The sequence below is a fragment of the Capsicum annuum genome, chromosome 3 (genome assembly GCF_002878395.1).
Source record: "Capsicum annuum cultivar UCD-10X-F1 chromosome 3, UCD10Xv1.1, whole genome shotgun sequence".
NCBI classification, from domain to species: Eukaryota; Viridiplantae; Streptophyta; class Magnoliopsida; order Solanales; family Solanaceae; genus Capsicum; species Capsicum annuum.
This window is the reverse complement of record NC_061113.1, coordinates 3,233,227-3,250,481: the sequence shown is the minus strand read 5'-3', so window position 1 is coordinate 3,250,481 and position 17,255 is coordinate 3,233,227. Positions and strand designations below refer to the sequence as shown.

The 17,255-nt window shown below is 38.3% G+C and overlaps 1 protein-coding gene across 1 annotated transcript; it reads left to right on the top strand.

Annotated features, from left to right (window-relative positions):
- Nucleotides 1–8,387: 8,387 nt before the first annotated feature.
- LOC107864354 (protein TIC 22-like, chloroplastic) lies at nt 8,388–13,764 on the top strand. The gene is made up of 7 exons (XM_016710706.2): nt 8,388–8,998; nt 11,250–11,324; nt 11,871–11,927; nt 12,954–13,013; nt 13,097–13,174; nt 13,253–13,288; nt 13,515–13,764. The coding sequence occupies exons 1-7, from the start codon at nt 8,576–8,578 to the stop codon at nt 13,593–13,595; spliced, it is 810 nt and encodes a 269-aa protein (XP_016566192.1). The 5' UTR covers nt 8,388–8,575; the 3' UTR covers nt 13,596–13,764.
- The last annotated feature ends 3,491 nt before the right edge of the window (nt 13,765–17,255 follow it).

The following is a 17,255-nucleotide window of genomic DNA, read 5'->3' as shown; positions in this document are numbered from 1 at the left end:
TAAGGAGTATGAATAAGGATAAGACGCTTTCAACACCCACTTCTCATATAAGCATCAATTTTTGATTCATTCATAGAAGACGCCTTCAGCACCCACTTGTAGTCTTTGTTATGACAGACCAATACATAGCTGTATAAATTTTTTTACATTGAGTCAATGGATTAAACAAACATGTTAAAAATAATAAAATCAGAAAACATGCAATTTCTGTCATTGCGGCAGTTTTCATTATATACATAGACGAATGTATAATCAAATATTATACATCCGAATATTTACTGAAATGGGACAGTTTCATTATACAATGATTTGAATGTATAGCAACATATTATACATTCGTAAGTTCACTGGAATGACACAGTTTCATTATACATCGGCTTTAATATATGCTAACATATTATACAAAAAGGGAGCAAGTGTAACATTGAAAATTCTCATAACCAACTCAAAAATATTTTACTATTTTGATATCCTAATTTTTGCATTCTTTAATAAGAAGCAAAGGAAACTCTCATAGACCAGTGTTAAAGACACAGTTAAACAAAAAAAAAAGGAGAAAAAATTAAAACAAAAAGTTATCATCTAAAGAACATCACAGTGATCAAGCAACCAACAATTTTTCAATTCACATTCATATTATTCACAAAAAAAAAAATCAAGAAATTACAATTATTAAGCCCAAAAAAAGGACTCTAAATTAATCGATTCTGATGATACCCGTTTCAATTGTAATACAACAACAACAACAACAACAACAAACCCAGTGTATTCCCACCTAGTGGGGTCTGGGGGGGGGGGTAGGATGTACGCAGTCCATACCTCTACCTCTGATGAAGTAGAAAGGCTGTTTCCGATAGACCCCCAGCTCAAGACACGAGATACCACACAAACACATAGTAAAGCACAGAAGCAGATTACATAACATAAATACGGCACCCATAAGTAATATAAAACAGAGGAAAGCACACAGATTCGTAATAAAACATGGAACATGAAAGACGGAATCATAACAGGAGTAAAACCCCCACCAAGTAATTTCCTACACTAGCGGCCCAAACTGGCCCTAATCCTCTGCCGAAATTCGCGTCCTCCAGACCTTCCTATCTAGGGTCATGTCCTCGGTGAGCTGTAACTGTTCCATGTCCCGCCTGATCAGCTCGCCCCAGTACTTCTTCGGCCTACCCCTACCCCGTCTAAAACCATCCAACGCTAGCCTCTCACACCTACGGACCGGGGCATCCATGCCCCTCCTCTTCACGTGTCCGAACCATCTCAATCGTGCTTCCCGCATCTTGCACTCCATTGAAGTCACACCAACCTTCTCCCGGATAGTCTCATTCTGAACTCTATCCCCTCTAGTCAGTCCACACATCCAGCGCAACATCCGCATTTCTGCCACCTTCATTTTTTGGATGTGGGAGTTCTTAACTGGCCAACACTCCGCTCCATACAACAAGGCCGGACGGACTACCACCCTGTAGAATTTGCCTTTAAGCTTGGGCGGCACCTTCTTATCACACAGCACCCCCGACGCGAGTTTCCACTTCATCTATCCCGCCCCAATACGGTGCGAGACATCCTCGTCAATCTCACCGTTACTCTGGATCACGGACCCAAGATACTTGAACTTATCCCTCTTACATACCTCCTGTGCTTCCAGCTTCACTACCACCTCATTTTCCCGCCTCACGTTATTAAACTTGCATTCCACATACTCTGTCTTGCTTCTGCTCACCCTGAACCCTTTAGACTCAAGAGTTTGCCTCCACACCTCTAATTTGTCATTCACACCCCCTCGAGTCTCATCTATCAGAACTACATCGTCTGCAAAAAGCATACATCACGGCACCTCCCCTTGAATGTGCCGCGTCAACACATCCATCACCAACGCAAACAAAAAGGGACTAAGAGTAGATCCCTGATGCAATCCTGTCAGGACAGTGAAATGCTCTGAGTCTCCTCCCGCCGTCCTCACCTGGGTTTTCGCTCCATCATACATATCCTTAATTACTCTGGTATATGCCAGCGGTACTCCACTCACCTCCAAGCATCTCCAAAGCACCTCCCTGGGGACTTTGTCGTAGGCCTTCTCCAGATCGATAAACACCATGTGCAGATCCTTCTTTCGCTCCCTATACTACTCCACCAACCTCCGCACCAGGTGGATTGCCTCCGTCGTCGAGCGGCCGGGCATAAATCCGAACTGGTTTTTCGAAATAGACACTATCCGTCTCAGCCTCACCTCGACCACTCTCTCCCAGATCTTCATAGAGTGACTCAATAACTTAATCCCCCTATAGTTATTGCAACTCTGAATGTCCCCCTTATTCTTATAGAGAGGGACCATGGTACTCCACCTCCACGCCTCGGGCATCTTTGCCGTCCTGAAGATTTCATTAAACAATCCAGTCAACCACCTTACACCAGCCTCTCCAACGAACTTCCAAAACTCCACCGGTATCTCATCCGGCCCCGACGCCCTACCCCTTTGCATCCTGCAGACAGCCTGTCTAACCTCTTCTACCTTAAAACGTCTACAATAGCTAAAATCCCGACACTCCTCTGAGTGATCCAGTTCCCCTAACACAATAGCTTTATCCCCTTCGTCATTCAAGAGCCTATGAAAATACGACTGTCATCTCTTCTTAATGTGGTCGTCCTCCACCAACACTCTACCGTCCTCCTCCTTAATGCACCTCAACTGATCGAGGTCACGACCCTTCCTCTCCCTAGCCTTAGCGAGTCTAAACAACTCTCAAAAGCCGCCGTCTTAGCTGTCGTGACTGCTGACTTCGCCTCATTCCTCGCTAGCTTGTACTCTTTCCTGTTTACCCGTTTCTCCTCTTCGTTCTTACTTTCCACCAACTTAGCATACGCCCCTTTCTTGGTCTCCACTTTCTTCTCCACCTCTTCATTCCACCACCAATCCCCCCGACGGTGCCCGGCCCGGCCCCTAGAAACACCCAACACCTCACTTGCATTCTCCCTGATGCACCTTGCCGCCCTGTCCCACATACTATCCACGTCTCCCCTACACTCTCACACCCCTATTCCCACCAACCTCTCCCCTATCTCCCACGCATTCATTGGCGTCAGGCCGCCCCACTTAATTCTCAGTCTACACTTCTTAGTCCTCCTCTTTCTATTCTTCTTTATACCCAAATCCATAACCAAGAGCCTATGCTGGGTCGAAAGATTCTCACTCGAGATGACTTTACAGTCCTTACACAACACCCTATCCCCTTTCCTAAGCAACAAAAAGTCAATCTGAGTCCTGGCTACCGCGCTTCGAAAGGTGATCAGGTGCTCGTCCTTTTTCGGGAAGCCCGAGTTCACCACCACCAGCCCAAAGGCCCTCGCAAACTCCAGTAGGGTCGCCCCCTCGTCATTTCTCTCCCCAAAACCAAAACCACCATGCACGTCACCAAAGCCTCCCGGTAGCGCCCCGATGTGCCCGTTGAAATCCCCTGCTACAACAATCTTCTCCGAACTAGACACGCCTCTCACCACCTCCTCCAAATCCTCCCAAAACTGCATCTTCTTCTCCCCCTCCGATCCCACTTGCGGCGCATAAGCACTACACACGTTCAGGGTAAACCCCCGAACGACCAACTTAATAGTCATCAACCTATCATTGATCCTCTTCACCTCCACTACCTGACCTCTAAGCTCTTTATCTACTAAGATGCCAACTCCATTCCTACGCCTGTCGCTCCCCGAGTACCACAGCTTGTAACCATCCACATCCCTAGCCTTAGACCCTACCCACTTGGTCTCTTGGACACACGCAATGTTAATCCTCCTCTTCCTAAGCATCTTCACAAGCTCTATAGACTTACCCTGAAGGGTCCCTATATTCCAAGACCCAACCCTCAGCCTACCGTCCCGCCTTTCACTACCCCCCCGCGGCCAAACCTTGGCCCCCCTCCCACTCTCGCCCTCTTCTCATCCCCCGCCCCCACCATGGTCCCACTCCCCAACCCCCTCGGACATGACCCTATCCACCCATTACCGCCCGCAGCCACAACTACACAAAAGTATAGGAAAATATACAGATATACACGGTGGTAGTATCAAATCAGCAGCAAGGAAATACAAGGCTCACACAAATTCAAAGGAATACTCCCGAAACAAAACTATACTCAATTAGGGGGCAAACACCACTGGACTCAACACCCACCGCCCCAAATACAGGTTCCCAGCCAATAACCCAATCCAAAGCGGTGGAAGAAACGACCACAGCAACAGCAACAACAAACAACAGACAATGTCCACAAATTCCACGCAAGTCAAGGTACAGGGGCTACTACTAGCATAATACTAAGAATGGAATATGAAATAATGAAATAAAATGGAATATGAAATAACGAAAATAACAAAGGTTAGAAGTCACCGGATTACGCTTGGAGCTGCGGCTGCTGGAGACGGAGCGGCGGGTGGCGGCTGGAGATCGGGCGGCGGCTGGCTGCCTGAAGGCCAAGGTGGGGGGGAGGGCTGGTGTACCCCGCTGGGGGGGAGGGATACGGATAGGACAGGTAAGGGTGGGGGGGTGGGGGGCCGGCGGTCTGGTCGGCGCCGGGGACCGGAGGTCGGGGCCGGCGGTTGGGTCGGGTCGGCGTCGAAGGTCAGCGACGGCGCCGGGGACCGGGGACCGGCGCGAGGGGGAGGGAGAGAGGGTAGGGAGAGAGAGAGAGAGGGAGAGAGAGCCGTTAGAAAGAGAGAGAGCCGTTTGGGCGGCGCCGGAGGTCGGCGCCGGGGGCCGGAGGTCGGGACCGGAGATCGGGCCGGGTCGGCGCCGACGGTTGGCGACGGCGACGGGGGCCGGTGACCGGTGCGAGCGAGAGAGAGGGTAGGGAGGAAGAGAGAGAAGAGAGAGAGCCGTTAAAAAACCCTCTTGCTTGAAAAAATAAATGTCATCAACTAGCTTTCTCGAGAATTTGAGAACAAACCCTGTAATAATGAAAGAACGGAAAAAATAAAATAAAAAGGGACTGCAACACATGAGCAAAAATTAAAATCACCAACATAATCAAAACCATTTATTTGACGATTAATAAAGCATTCAACTTCTACCAGGAAAGCAGAAGAAGTTCAACTATAAGTCAAATTTTGCTGACTAATAAAATTCCCCAAAACCCCCGTTTCAATTGTAATGTTTACAATAAATTGCCCATAATATATCAAAAAGATTTACAACTAAGCTTCCATCAGTGGGTGATAGATAAAAGAGAGAGTAAAAAATAAACTGAGATAAAAAAAAAAAAAGGAAAGCAAGAAAAGTACCTGAAATTGTGGGAGAAAATAGTGAGAGCAAATATAAAAATATCATACATTTTAAGCCATCACAAGGTTTTAACCATATTATCATATATTTCTTTGACTGGCACAGATTCACAATACATTGACAGTCATGTATAATAAAACATTATACGTTCGTATATTTATGAGCTACAGCAACAAACGAACCAACTTTAGAATAAACATTTCTTCAAAACCTCAAAAACACAATACCATAGAATATAAGCACAACAAATTAAATTGACACTTTTATATCAAACCTTTTTTTGTAATTCGTCGATATCCAATTCCATGGCGATTGTATAAATCAATTTCAAGAAGGAAATACTTTTCGAAATGATTATTGCGTCACTTTTGTATGACTCATAACTAATTTTTGACTCCCAAATTTCAGAATGTCGCAGCAATACGGGGATATTCATATTGCTTTTACTAGCACTGAAGAACGTATGCACAAGAAATTTATTATTTTTTGCTTTCCATATCTTGAATCTAAGATAACAAAAACAAAAAAACAATTTTTGCCCCTGCTTTGAAATTCAAATATGAGTTAGATACTGATTCTCGTTAATTAAGAAAAAGTAAAGAATATAATCATTTCAATTACCCTAACTTTTGGAATTTATATTTCATCATACATTCGACCAATGTATAATATTTGGGCGAATGTACCATAAATATAAAAATGTCTGTTTAGCTTTTAACTCCAATTGGGCCTCTCATATACTGTTAAAACTTTCCCATTTTGACCATAGTATAAATAAATATAAAAATGTACTTAGTATCTTTCGAATTTTGCAAAGAACAATGCGTTTTCTATCCTCAAGAATTCCATGAACATTGGGTGACATTTGATAAACCTTCATCACCATATCAAAATTCAGCTTATTATCCCGAAATCCCTTTGAACCGCCTGGGTTTCATTCTTCTGGTTTTCCCTCTCACAACACCATTTTAAATGACATTAGCGGTCGACCTTTCTGCCTTTGACGAAAGTCTGCTACTTTCCTACCCATATAAATCCCAATTTCACCGCGTACCAGAGCCCTCTCGTATTTCATGGATGAGGAAGAAGGATATCCAGCCAAGTTGTCAAAATGGGTCTAGATTTGTCGACCTTTGTGAACAATGCTGGGTTGTCTAGTTGAGAGGAAGAGGATGCTACTGATGTCTAAGAGAGGAGAAAAATTAGTTAAGGTATAAAAGAGGAGATATTTACATATACAGTGGTAGTTTGTTATAGAAAAATTAGTTAGTAATTGTGTTGAAATTTCCCTTTTAAGTTAAATAGGTTATGAATTTGCTTAGGTATCATGATATAAAAGAGAGGATGTTTATATATACAAGGGTATGAATGTTATTGAACTAAATATTATTTATAAAATTAAGAATTAATTCTAGTTATTCTGATGTTAGTTATGTGTTTGTCATCTACTATTTTGGATGTTGTTGTAAAAATTTTATTTATTAATATGAATATTTATATTTTTTAATCGAAAGTTTAAAATATAAAAGGTTAGAAAAGTGAATTTCGAAAAAGAATATGAATTTTATTAAAAATATTTACGATCTTATTAAGTTTTGGCTTTATGTCACTAATTGTATTGAATCATCTCTGAACATTTCTCAAATAATTACGTATTTTGTGAGAGGATTGAACGGATTGCCAGCAATTCCATTAAAGTTCATCCAAAGAAATATTGTTCCCTTGATTTCAATTTGTTTGACCTATTTTGACTTGAAATGAGGTTTTAGAAAGTAATGAAGACTTTAGAATTTTATGATTTTGAATTAAAGATATGCAGAATGTATCAGAATATCCTTTAAACATGCCATGTGAAAAGTTGAAATTAAAAAATTGCTAAATAAGGAAATGATCATTACTTTTTAAATAAATTTTAAAGAAAAGTAGGTCAAATAAATTAAAACAAATAAAATTTTATTTATACATCCAAAGAAGGGTTCAATGTTGAAAATGATGAGTTCTAAAATTTAACTTTTAATGAAAAATTAGGTAAGCTTTCACCAATTGAAATGTCCTCTGCCTTGACCCTAACATTCAATTCCGCTTTTTTAATTATATTAGAGTCTAAGAGTTCCCCCTTCTCTTTTTTTTTTTTTTAAGGAAGAATTAGCTATTCCACTTTAGAGTGTGTATTATGTTATTTTTATGTTGGTGTAAAATAATAAGTACCCCATAAAATTATGAGATGCACAAGTTGATTTGGATACTTGATTCCTAATTATCTTACTATTTTTTTTGGTTGATAGGAGATTGACCGATCAAGATCGAATGATCTCAAAGGTTTAGGGGTGCTTCTCTTGCTGCGGCTACCTCTCTTCTATTTGAAAAGTGAAGGTTCACCACTCCGCCAGAAAGGGGCAAGTGTTTTCATGAATGAATGCGGTAATTCGATCAATCTTTTTGATACATGTCGGGGACAGGGAATCAACCCAGCTAACTCAATTTTCCGAAGAAAAGAGAGGGTGCTCTTCCAATATTGAGCTCCTAGCTCTACCTTTCTTTTTTCAAAAGTATAGAAAAATGATAGGTATTGGGAGTGAGTGAACTACCCAGGGAGAAAGGGACAACCTCTCCATAGAAGAGAAGGGAAAGGATTATCCGCTCATAATGATTGTAGAGTTATATATATATATGTATGTGTGTATAAATCATGTAATTACATAAACTGAAACTTGAGCAGTATCCCTAGACAGATTAGTTATAGATCACATCAAGATTGTCGAAACGAGCTAACTTATTACACATATTCGTGACTTAATTTACTTGTCTAAAGCATATGATGTTATTAGTTTTAATATATTATTTGTTTTAATTGTTACTTTAATTCTATTACATCGTATTATTAAATTTATTGTTATATAACGATAAAAAATTTTAATTTACATAATAATCTATTCGATATAATTACGTTTTTATCATATCGATAGGCTATGTTGCACGCATTCTTTATTTTTGCTGTCACTCATATTATATTTTCAGAAGTACATAAATTTTAAAGAATTTGACATATACCTTTTAACATTTTTTTTTGAAGAATCCAAATATCATAATCACAAAATACAATAGACAATCTATCTAAATTTCATACTCATAAAACATTCAAATAAGCTCTTCCCCCACCCCACCTCGAAACCCCACATCCCAGCCCACCCCACCCCAAAATCTTTAGCCACTTTTAAAACCTCAAAAACCCTTCCATCCATTTCTTTTCTAAGTTCTCCCAAACATAGAAAGAACAAGAAAAAAAACATCATGAATTTCTTCAAACCCAAACAAACATCACCAACATCATCATCTTCATCAATACCCCCACACCAAAATCTCCAACAAACTTTCAAGAATCTTCAAACCCACTTCACCAATTTCCTCCAAACCACTATGCCCCAACTCAACCCCCTCAGCGCTTCACAAAATTCACCTCCATGGGCTAAAATTGATGTAAAAAAACAACCTTTATCTACTGAAACCATTGAAGAAAGGTTGGGTGGAGTACCTGTGTATGCGCTTAGTAATGCTTCTCAAGAATTCGTGTTGGTTTCAGGTGTTAAGACTGGAAAAAGTCTTGGGTTGTTTTGCTTTAGTGAAGCTGATGCTGGAGCTCTTCTTAAACAGATGGAATCTATGGACCCTTCAATGCGAAACGGCTCTCGAGTTGTTCCTGTTGCTCTGAATAAGGTTAGGTTTGTTGATATTTTTGTGTAATTGGGATGTGTTTATTGTATTATGTTTCAGCTATGCTGATAGGTGATGTTAGTGCAGGCAGAAGCGGAGCCAGGAATTTTAGTTTACGAAGGCATTGTCTTGCTGTCCGTTTATATTAGTAGTCGTAGTATCGCCCCTATTTGTTGTTGTTCCTATTGCTCTGAATAATGTTATCTTCATTCTGTTACTGTGTAATTGGGATGTGCTTGTTGTGTTATGTTTTAGCTATGGTTGATTACATAGTGATAGGTGATGTTATTACAGGCTGAGGTGAAGCTAGGATTTTTAGTTTAGGAGGGCGTGGTCTTGCTGTCCGTTTATATTACAAGTCATAGTATAGCTCCTGTAGTTTCTTAATTCGGGTTGTTCCTGTTGCTCTGAATAAGGTTAGGTTATTGACATTGTTGTGTAATTGGGATGTGCTTAATGTGTTATGTTTTAGCTGTGGTTGATTGATAGTGTTAGGCAGCTGCAGAAGCGGAGCCAGGATTTTTTATTTAGGAGGGTGCGGAGGACACAGTTTAGGACAGAAGGTTAGTAGGAACTGGGAAGCAAGTTGTTGTCTTGCTGACTGTTCATATTAGTGGTCGTGGTATTGCCCTTGTAGTTTCTTGTCTGTGTTCCTTGTACCTCGATTATTGTGTTGTTTTCTTTCTAGTTCTGTTCTGTTACTATCTGGTGGTGTTACCAGTTTTGTTATATCTGTTGTTTCTTGTACTCCCATTACTTTTCTTTGGGATTGCTTTGGATTGTTTTACTTGAGCTGAGATCTATCTTGAGGTGAATCACAATTTTGAAGGTTAGCTTCTTCATTCACATTATTGTGTAATTCGGATGTTCTTATTGTGTTGTGTTTTAGCTATGCTTGGTTAATCGTGATAGGTGAGCGGAAACAGAAGTTTTAGTTTAGGAGGGTGTTGTCTTGCTGTCCGTTTATATTAGTCATCTTAGTATTGCACTTGTAGTTTCTTGTCTTTCGATTTGTTTTACTATCTGTTGTTGTTCCCGTTGCTCTGAACAAGGTTAGCTTCATTTCTATTATTGTGTAATTGGGATTTGCTTATTGTGTTATGTTTAGCTATGGTTGATTAAATAGTCAATAGGTGATGTACTGATGCTAGTACACGCAGAGGAGCAGCCAGAATTTTTAGTTTAGGATGGTGTTGGCTTTCTGTCCGTTTATATTATTAGTTGTAGTATTGCCCCTTTCTTGTCTTTCGAATTTTGTTACTATCTGTTCTTCCTTGTACCTAGATTATCATGCTGTTTTGTTGTAGTTCTGTTCTTTTACAGTCTGCTGCTGTTGTTACTGTTTTTGTTATTATCTGTTGTATCTTGTACTTCCGTTACTTGTTGTTTGGGGCTGCTTTGGATTGTCTTTTTCTCCTTGAGCCGAGGGTCTATATCAGAAGCAGCCTCTCTACCTCTTGGGCTGTGTACATTCTACCCTTCCTAGGCTCCACTTTGTGGGACTATGTTGGGTATGTTGTTGTTGGACAATTCTTTTTGCTTGCTGGGTTTAGTAAAGATTATTTATGCATATTAAATGAATATTTTAACATAAATATCCGACCCTGTACATCTAGGATGGATGTAGAGTCTAAGGCATGAGTATCCAAAACCAGTAGCTTTGGCTCGGACCCTGTTATGCGTTGAACATATAAAAAAAGTTCATTAAATAAGATACAATATAATTGATTTTGAACCTAGCAAATATAATGGATAGTGGTAGAATCCCGAACTCGAACCCATAGAGTTCAAATCCTGGCTACGTTTCTGAGTTCTAGGACTAGTGCTGCGATAATAACAAGAATTTGTCAATGTAAAGAACAATAATGCTAGGGTTGTTAAGAATGGAGGGGTTTTTATGCACAGATTACCTACTTGGTAATTCCTATCCACCAGCACAGGTACCGGGTAATTCTGCTCAAACGCTTAGACGAGTCACCTAGTGTTCTTTTGCCTCCGCTGGGATGTAAATTTAGACTTCACAGTCTTCCCTCCACTTCGTTGACCACTAGGCGACACCCTTTGGTTGAATTTTTTGTGTTATGTTAACTGTACTAAAACTTTTATCAAAGTAAACTTGACAAGCGTTTTTAGTCAAAAGCAAGTAGGACGAGCACTGAGCTAGTAATCGTATTTTAGAACTAATTGTCCGAGGCTGATAGTTGGATTGTGAAAGAAAATTGTTTGTCAGTCTAATTGATGGTCAATGATGCAGGTTTTCCAGCTCAAAGTTGATGGAGTTGCTTTCAGGTTGATACCAGAAGCATCTCAAGTAAAGAATGCGATGAAGGTGACTATCTAGTAATACAAAATTTTGTAATTTTAATTGACGAAGTCCGTGTAAAGATTTTGGTTTGAAATTCTCTTGTGTCGACTAAGTGCGTGCTTAAATCTATAAGAAAGTAGATAGAGTACTCATGTCGTCATAGTGGTATCGCGAGAATTTGATATTGATTTGCTTGTCAACGTTCAAGAAGTGTTGTCTATACGTCAATCAGATTCTTTTGTTTTTAATAAAAAAGGGTTATTCACATCGGGGGCCCCAGTAATGTATTTTAGAAGACTATCATAACTTTCCGGGATGAGGTGTTACCAATTTTTTACTTGCTGAGCATAGTATTCACAATCATTCCAAAGTTTTCGGCCATCTAAGTTATGAAATGTACTTCATGGACAATAAGTAGTAGAAACGCTTGCTTGACACGAAATCTGAATTTCCAGGAGAGGTTTTGTGCATGAAAAGTTAAATTATTATGTTTAAATATTATTTTGTGCGCCATAACTTTTTGCTTCTATAATCTAAAGCTGATTCGTATTCTATTGCCTTTTTAACTAGGAAAGGGAAAGGTCTGGAACGTCTGATGATAGCTTTTATGGTGTTCCAGTTTTTCAGGTATACATTCTCAGCTATAATCTGCATCCCAAAAGAATCAATCGACCGAAAAATTTTCCGTTCCATGCATTTGAAACAACTTTGCATTGCTTTTGTTTTCACCTTCTTGGATGATGTTACCTAGTTAAAAGTGTTCCTTCGATGCCTGTATGATGCAAATTTAACTTTGGAACCAGCATTAGTAATCTGAGAGATACTGAAGTTTTAAGTCAGATGTTCTCTTCTTTCGTAAAAGAAAGAGTTCTAATGGGAAACTTATTTAATTTTCCTAATAGGACTTACATGTTTACCCACTGCAACACAAAAAATAGTACTTACATGTTTGTGCCAATACGTTACATATCATATTCCTGAAAATACTATCCTTCTACTGTGATATGTCAATCGCATGGATGAGTCACTGAGTGACATTCCATAATTGAATATGTTGAAGACGTTGAAACCTTGAAGGATGCAAAACAATCCCATAAGCAGTTACAGTCAAACCCCTTGTAGAAGGGTGGGGGGATTTTCTTCAACAGATGGAGGTGTTCCGATGTTTCTCAGTTAGCTTAAATCTTATCGATTAAAAAAAATTGGTGTCACATATTAGGTAAAAGTTATTTCGGTGTTAGCTTAGTTTGGAATAATGCCAACATGCACTCAAAAGTGTGACTTATAGGTCGCTGAAGTTGGAATAAAGACCATGGAAGACCACGTCTCCAATCCTAGCTAGGCAAAGAATTAGATGATTTCTTCTCATTTATCTAAGTTTTGGTGGATCAAGTAATCCGATACCTGTACTGGTAGGGATCCAATGGAATTGTTGCAGTGCTTGCAACTTGTTCCTGACACCACAATTTTTCAAAAAATAAAAAAATAAACAGCATGTCAACATCTTAAATATCACATTCAGATAACTTCACAACAGATTTTGTATTATTAGATTCGAAGGTTATGTGAATTGTGGGCTGCCAATTTCATGTCACATTCAAGTCCTAAATTCAAAATGGACAACTTATCCATCTGATTGATATTTATTTACAGTCAAGGAGCTTAGTTCTGAAAAGCCAAAACAAGAGATATCGTCCTGTTTTCTTCAGGAAGGTAAGCTAATTGTCCGGTGTTGGTAATCACTAATGCGATATGATGCTACATCTCCCTTCTTGAAATTTTGTCAACTTGTGCAGGAGGACCTTGAGAATTCACTAGTAAGAGCTTCTCAGCAGCAAGGGCGATTGAATCCTGCTTTGAAAGGAGATATCCAGGTACATCTATTGGTATTTACTGTTTACTTATTGTTGTTTCGTAGCTTCATGACCGAGAACTTTCATCTGATTTGACAGGTTGCGGTTCTGGAAGATATAATACAAGGAATGAAGGTAAGAATCCTGAACCAGATATTTCCATATTACATTGAGTCAAGTTCTTGATGTCAATTTGTTTGCAGAACTTGTGTCATTCTCTTTAACTTGTTTTAACGTCTTATATTTTTGATAACCAAGAAATCCTCGAGGGCCTGCTAGCACATGGTTCTAAACTCGATGGGTGACGTTTGCACTCTTATTTATGTTCATCTTGCTATTTGTCTATGAACATATTTTGCAGGATACTTCGACATCAAAGTGGGACGACGTTGTATTTGTTCCTCCAGGTTTCGATGTTTCAACAGATCCCTCCCAGAAGTAACAGAGATGTACACTTTAATGCTAGAAATTAGTTGAACCTATATCAGACCACCTATATGTATTAGTGTCATTTTTGATATCCTATATGTATTTTGAAGACTTTGACTATGCATTAGGTCCTGTTATATATTATTATTAGAGAAGAATTATACTCTTTTTAAGTCTTTATAGATTTTGGAGCTGGTACCGTTTTAGAAGGGTTTGATATGTTGGACAAATTCTGTATGCAATTGGCTTGGGCTAAGCTAGATGGGCTTGGGCCAATGTAGGCAGCCTTTAGCTAGTCCAATAATGTCAGCAATATTACCCGGTGTAATCTCACACGTGGATGCTGGTGAGAAGGTAGTGTGTATGTAGATTTTACTCCTATGAGGTAGAGAGACTGTTTCTGATAGACCCTCGACTTAAAGTGTTATAAAGTAGTTTGAAAAAAAAAAAAACGCAATGAAGACAAATTGTTAAAGAAAGCATAACAACATGTTCATCTTAGGGATAAAATTGTAGCAGGCAAATGTTATTTTTGGGGATAAAATTGTAGCAGGCGAATGTTATTTTTGGGTTGAAGTGGATGAAAAAATAGTGCTCAGTAAATTTCTTTATACTGTAACACAAATTAAATATATATCCGTTGTGGATCAAAACATAGCATCATGACATAAATTCGATCAGTGAAATGGTAGGCGGCCTCATTTTTAAGTGATATTTCTGTAATCTCTTTAAATCTTCGGCAGAAGTACACAACTTAGTCCATGTACCTCCAGAAAAATCTCAACCAAAAAAGCAAATGTGCTAATGATTTGTGATGTGTGTGACAGAAGAAATATTGTCACAGAATGAGTACTAATCAGTTCATTAGCTGGATGCACTTTAGAAAGTTGTTCAAGGTCTTAGTTCTAAGTCTACTGCCTGCTCTTGAATGTCTTCTTTATCCTGTGGCTGCTCTGGCTGGATGACACCTTGTGGCTCCTGTGCCTGCTATTGAATGTCATCCTCTTGGATGTCACCTTGTGCTGGCAGCAACATGGGCATCAGTGCTGCCATGGGTGCCATGGGGGGCATGTGTGGCAGTACAGGAATGAATGGTTGCTGAACATGAACATTTACGGCCTACACAAAACACACATAAGTTAGACAAATATAACTCCAATTTTCAAATTTGAAACGAAATCCATTTTTTATATACTCAGAGTCCTTATGAAAAGAAGTTATTGTGACAAAGTTGGGTGAAATCAATCTTTGTGTTCAAAGATAGTCTCTGATCCTTATGGTGTGGAGTTGTGGAGAACTATCAGGATTTTTTGGCCACTAATGAAAGTCAACCTAAGTATTAAGGTAGGTAATGGAATCAAGACAAGCTTCTGGCGTGATGGATGGATTGACCAACTTCCCCTCAAGGATCAATTTCCAGATTTCTTCCGGATATGTGCAAATCCAGAAGCTAAAGTGAGTGATTGCTGGTCATTACGGGGCTGGATATCTTTTTCAGTAGGTTGCTAAATGATTGGGAAGTGGATAGGGTGGCTACCTTGCTTGAGAAGTTAGGAGGGACTAGCACTTTCACTCCAGTGGCAGATAGGTTGGTGTGGACCTTTACAGTAATTAGTGCATATAAAAGAGGTCTAGAAGTATCTGAGGTGAAATATCAATATCACAGGAATTACTTCTGGAAAATTATTATTCCCACCAAGGTAAAGTGTTTTACTTGGTTAGTGATTGAGAAAGTATGCTTAACTCAAGAAGTGTTACAGAAGAAAGGAAGACAGCTAGTTTCCAGATGTTTCTTGTGTAATATGATAGGGAAACCAAACAAACATCTCTTCCTACATTGCAATTTCACTACCCAACTATGGAACCTCTTGCTTAACATAACAGGCTATAGCTGGACCATGTCAGAGCACATTAGTGCCATCATGCATTTGGTAGTATGTAGTTAAATGAAACTGCATTGTATCTTTATTTTTTTTGGTGTAAACAATTGTGTATAGTGGATATAGAGCAAATAGTGGAATTAATTGGAGACTTGTAATTGCTTTTCTTTTTTTTGATGGTGGCCAACAAATCATAGCCAAAATCATTAGAGACTAACAAATCATATCCAAAATCATTTTTCACTATGAAAACAAAAATATTTTTTTTATACTTTCAAAATTAAACATAATCAAAGAAAAAAAAACTCGCTAACCAGAAACTTCAAGAAAAGAAAAGATTTCGATTAATGAATAATTAAGGACTTAGATTAAAAAAAGAAATTAACACCATATCCAAATACAGTATCATTTTTCACAATGAAAAGAAACAATATTTTATACTTTCAAAATCAGACATAGTAAAAAAAAAAAAACTATAAAATTAGGGGTGGACGTTCGGTATTTTCAAATTTCAGCTTCGGTAATTCGGTAATTGATATTTGAAAGTAGATACCACATATCATATTTATAAACATTGGTTTGGTAATTTGGTAATCGGTAAATTAAACATTGGTTCGGTACGATTTTTGGTAATATCATATTAGAGTTGGAAATATCTAAATGTACGTTTAAACTTCAAAGAATAGATTCAATAGAAACCCTATTTAGTATTCCTTTTGTTGTTTTTTACGAATATATTACCAATGTCCAAGTGATTATTTGGCATTGACTAATACTATTATCTATTGAGTTGGTTAGACATATCGTAATCAAGGGTGGTTCAAGGGTAAGACTAGTAAAACCTTTGCTTTCAGCCTCCAAAATTTTGAGGCCTCAAAATTTTTAATAGTAAACTATATGATTTCAATTTCACTTGAAATAATAATGAAAATTATGAAATACATTTTAAAAAATTATCTAAAAAAAAAAAAGAAAAAACTATCTCATTTTACAAGAAATATTTTAGAACGTTGAACTAAATAACTCAAACTTATATTAATAAATAAAATTTTAACAACAACATCCAAGTTAATGCATTGAAAACAAATGGTTAATATCTTATTAACTAGAATTAGTCCTCACTTTATATTAATAATTATATTAATCCGTAAAGTTAAAGTTATATATTTTTAAAAATAATACACCAAAACAACTACTATACAAGAACAAATAAGAAAACTCTAAATTAAAGAACAAATAAGAAAACTCTAAATTAATTATTATAGTAGTATTTTTGAATGTATGTTTACCTATGTAATGCCTGCTATTAAAACTTGACTTTAGGCCACTAAATTTACTAAGACGCCCTGATACTAATATATATATATAATTCCATATTCGATAAATATCAAATACCAAACGGTATTAATAACCTATATTATATAGTCATGTTGAAGAGAAAGAACAAAGGCTAACACGACGAAACTTCTTGATCTTGCATAGCGAATCCATTTCTCTGTCCATTAGTACTCCCTCAAGATTCTGTGGAAGGTAGTAAACAGTAATGAGATATTCATTTTCTTGGTCATATGCAACACCAATCCTCCTCAATTTCATATTTTTTTTGAGACCCACTTCCATCCCATTCTCGAAAATGTTAGCTGAGTTACTCGCTCTCCAATAATAATCTCCAGCCCTCCGATCAATCTTGTTATGACTCTCCCTTACGATTGAATCGTTTGTCAGATCCCCTAGTATATTCTAAAAATGCAGCCATAGAATTGTATGTATCTCGTATAATTCAATACGACTTA

Bases quoted from the DNA above. Each gene is read 5' to 3' on its own strand.
- LOC107864354 (XM_016710706.2), top strand. From the start codon at position 8,576: ATGAATTTCTTCAAACCCAAACAAACATCACCAACATCATCATCTTCA. The intron at 8,999-11,249 runs GTTAGGTTTGTT...TCAATGATGCAG, and splicing joins TTCCTGTTGCTCTGAATAAG to GTTTTCCAGCTCAAAGTTGA. The intron at 11,325-11,870 runs GTGACTATCTAG...CTTTTTAACTAG, and splicing joins AAGTAAAGAATGCGATGAAG to GAAAGGGAAAGGTCTGGAAC.